Raw genomic sequence first — 3,248 nt, 5'->3', positions numbered from 1 at the left:
GCATGCTTTGTTTTATATAGAGAATATTTTTAAAAGATACCTGTCATCTCATATACTCCATTAATTGTATTATTGATATAATCTTTTTAGTTTCCTTCAGCTATTCCAAATTTTCCTTTAGCCTTTCTGGACTTCACACATTTATAAAATCTTTGTGTCTTTCACATCTTCCTGGCTAATGCAGTTGTCTGTTCTGCTTCTGTTTGCTTCAAAATAGGAGAATTCTTTGTTTTGAAACATCTGAAATAAGCTAGCTTTAGAATACTATGATTTCTCTTGGTGGCATTTAAAGTGTTTTAAAATTGCTAGACTAATATGTTTGGTCAGAAGTTAAATTTTAAAACTTTTAAATTTGTACATAAAAACACAATTTAACTTAATTCATTTCAACTTTTCATATTATAAAATCTTAGTTTATAATCTTGAGTAGTTCTCATTTTATGGGAAAGTTGCCATATATATAAAAACATAGGAAACTTTTTTCTTATAACTTTCATATTAGAGTATCTTTAATTATAATTTGATACATTAAGGTTAAATGACTCAGTTAGAAATTTACTATGAGTAGTGGTCAAAACCTTTTCCTATTTCACAGTTAATATTCAAAGTAGATAGCTTCCAAATTTTGGAAAATGAATTCTGATTGTACAGTTATTGGTGCAGAATGAGAAAATTGACATTAAAAAAAACCCTTAATTAGGAATGCTTATTTGTTACTTGCTCTCCATAGCTTTTTTTTTTAAAACAATTTGAAGCAGTTTAGAAATAAAATATAGAGCAAGAAGAAGGAATTTAAAAACAGTACTGAATAGCTACAAGATACAGAAAAGTAAATGTTTTTTATGTGTTGCTTTTTTACATGTTGCTTTTTGTTGCACACAAATGCACCTTTCAATTTCCTGCATCTAAGGCATCTAAAGGTAAGCATTCTGGGTGATACGATTCTTATGCCTTTTATTTTTGGTTTTGTTTTCTTTTCTAATAAAGGAAAGTATGGAAGTTCCTCTGAAGAAATCAGTCTTTCTAACTGAATCTGAAATGAGGAATTTATTATATAGTTCCTTTATATAAAGGATGTAGAATAAATGTAGTTGATAATGTCTTTAGTTATGGGTTCATAGAAATGATGTCAAATAAACATTTCTTATACTGGTTTAAAAAGTACATTAATAAGAAATTTAGGGAAACAAACACTAAAGAAATGTTATAGAATGCCTATAATTTCAGGGTAACTTTTTCCAAAAATGTACCTATATATTTTAAAATAGGTACAGTCATAGTACATATTAATTACTATACTGTAATCACTTTTCATTACACATGTTTTCCTATGTTTCTACATAATTCAAACATCATTTAATGGCTAAATAATATTTAATTATATAAATGGTCTATCTTATACTTTGAAGCTATTTTCACATTTTAGCTAAAAATGTAGAGTAGTACTTTATGTGGAAGTTATTAATAGATTCTGTCATGCATATGCAAAAAAGCATGTATGGTTAAAATCACTCATGAAAAGCTTTTTACTGACCTAGGAGGTATATTATATTATCTCTCAATGAGTCCAATGCAACAAGTTTTTCCTCCAGCTTTACATCAGACTGCTGGTCCTGGAGCTGAAAATTGGATTAAATATTTGGCTTCCCTACTTTAAGGACCACGATTAGAATTAATAAGAATTTTCTGAGCACATATAGTGTTCATAGTTGACTCTAGTAGCTTAAATGTGTGTGATATGACTCCATTTTGAACATCTTCAGGCATTTGAGGGTATCTGTTAGAGAGCAATCTTAATTGTACCAATGAAAATAACTCTAGACTGAGCATACATGAAGGGCAAGGACTGTGAGCCCCATATTTACAGGGAAGCACCAAAGATAGCCTTCTTCCATACAGTGCTGTTTGTTAACACGGTATTTGTTAAAAGACATGCAAGAATACCTTGACTAAGTAGTTACTAATACCAAAAATTAATTCAAGGTGCTTTGGACTATTGGATAAGTACAAGATAACTCCAGCCCACAGGGTACATTTTCTTAAGAATTACATTTTCTAAGAAAGCTAACAATTAAAATTATACCCAAACGTGTTAGCTAAGTTGATTACAAAGAACCTAGTTTAGGCCCATCCTTGGGTGGATTTACCCCCTCCTGGCCAAAAATGCCTCATGAACCTTTAAAGGGAATAGCATATGGCTAAAGCAACTTAAATCCATATTTTTGGAAAACAACTAGAAGCATGTTATTTCATTTTTTTAGTATGTTGGAGAACAGGTAGTTGGAGAACATGTTGAGTTTATTTTGCTGCCGTATATTGATGCATTGTTGATTCCTGATGACACATCGACGCAAGCAAAGAGTAAAGTCTGTAAGATGTATAAAAATAATGCCAGTAGTTTCACCCACGTATGAATATGTATGTTGTGTGTGTTGCAAATATACATATATTTCAAAGTGATTCCTGGTATTCCAGAGAGAATTAGGAAAGTCTCTGAACTTTTGTAGTGTCAATGATTAATAAATTTTATTTCCACATTTTGATTTGTAGGCTTAGCTCCCTATCCATTCAGTTTAAAACTGTGGCTCTCCAAAATTCACAATATTAGCAAGTTTATACTGATCCAACCCCACTTTCAGATATACCATGCTCACATTCTTTAGGGCCAGAATTTTCTCAAAGGGTACAAGAACCTATTGACCTTGCATTTCCTCTCAAATACCGGATGAGGGTAATACTTCTGACAGAGGGATTTGTGGACTCATTTTATGATACAAGGCCTGTGAGGTGTTTCCAAACCTCTGGGGCTTAGAATAGAAAAGGTTGGGTATTGCGCTAGGTATGGAAAAATCAGAGAAAGTGTTGCACAAGACTTTCAGCTTATAGTGGACGGTTTCAATCACCGGATCGGCCTGCGACAGGCGAACATCCCTTCCCGACCTAACACCTTCAGGTTCCCCGTTGGGGTTGTTCACGCCGCCCGCCAATTGCTTCCGGGTTGCGGCGGACGTCGCTTCCGGAGCAGCATGGCGACCACTGAGGAGGAGAGGCTGGCGGGGAGCGGTGAGGGAGAGCGGCTGGATTTCCTGAGGGACCGGCACGTGCGGTTCTTCCAGCGATGCCTCCAGGTCTTGCCAGAGCGCTATTCTTCGCTCGAGACCAGCAGGTAACTCGTCGCCACAGTTAGCGGGGCCGGCACAGAGCCAGGGCTCCGGCGCCAGCGGAAGGGCGCCGCGTAGCCGGACAGC

General features: G+C 35.4%; 1 protein-coding gene across 1 annotated transcript in view; it reads left to right on the top strand.

Moving 5' to 3' along the window:
- Positions 1-2,997: 2,997 nt before the first annotated feature.
- PGGT1B (protein geranylgeranyltransferase type I subunit beta) overlaps positions 2,998-3,248 on the top strand; it is a 45,009-nt gene continuing 44,758 nt past the window's right edge. Inside the window, exon 1 of the mRNA XM_045565969.1 lies at positions 2,998-3,166. Within this exon, the coding sequence (XP_045421925.1) occupies positions 3,027-3,166 (140 nt within the window). The 5' untranslated portion in view covers positions 2,998-3,026. The remainder of the gene's footprint in view (positions 3,167-3,248) is intronic.

The sequence above is a fragment of the Lemur catta genome, chromosome 12, assembly GCF_020740605.2.
Source record: "Lemur catta isolate mLemCat1 chromosome 12, mLemCat1.pri, whole genome shotgun sequence".
NCBI classification, from domain to species: domain Eukaryota; kingdom Metazoa; phylum Chordata; class Mammalia; order Primates; family Lemuridae; genus Lemur; species Lemur catta.
Note: the sequence above shows the minus strand (reverse complement) of the source record. Positions and strands in the feature narration are given on the sequence as shown.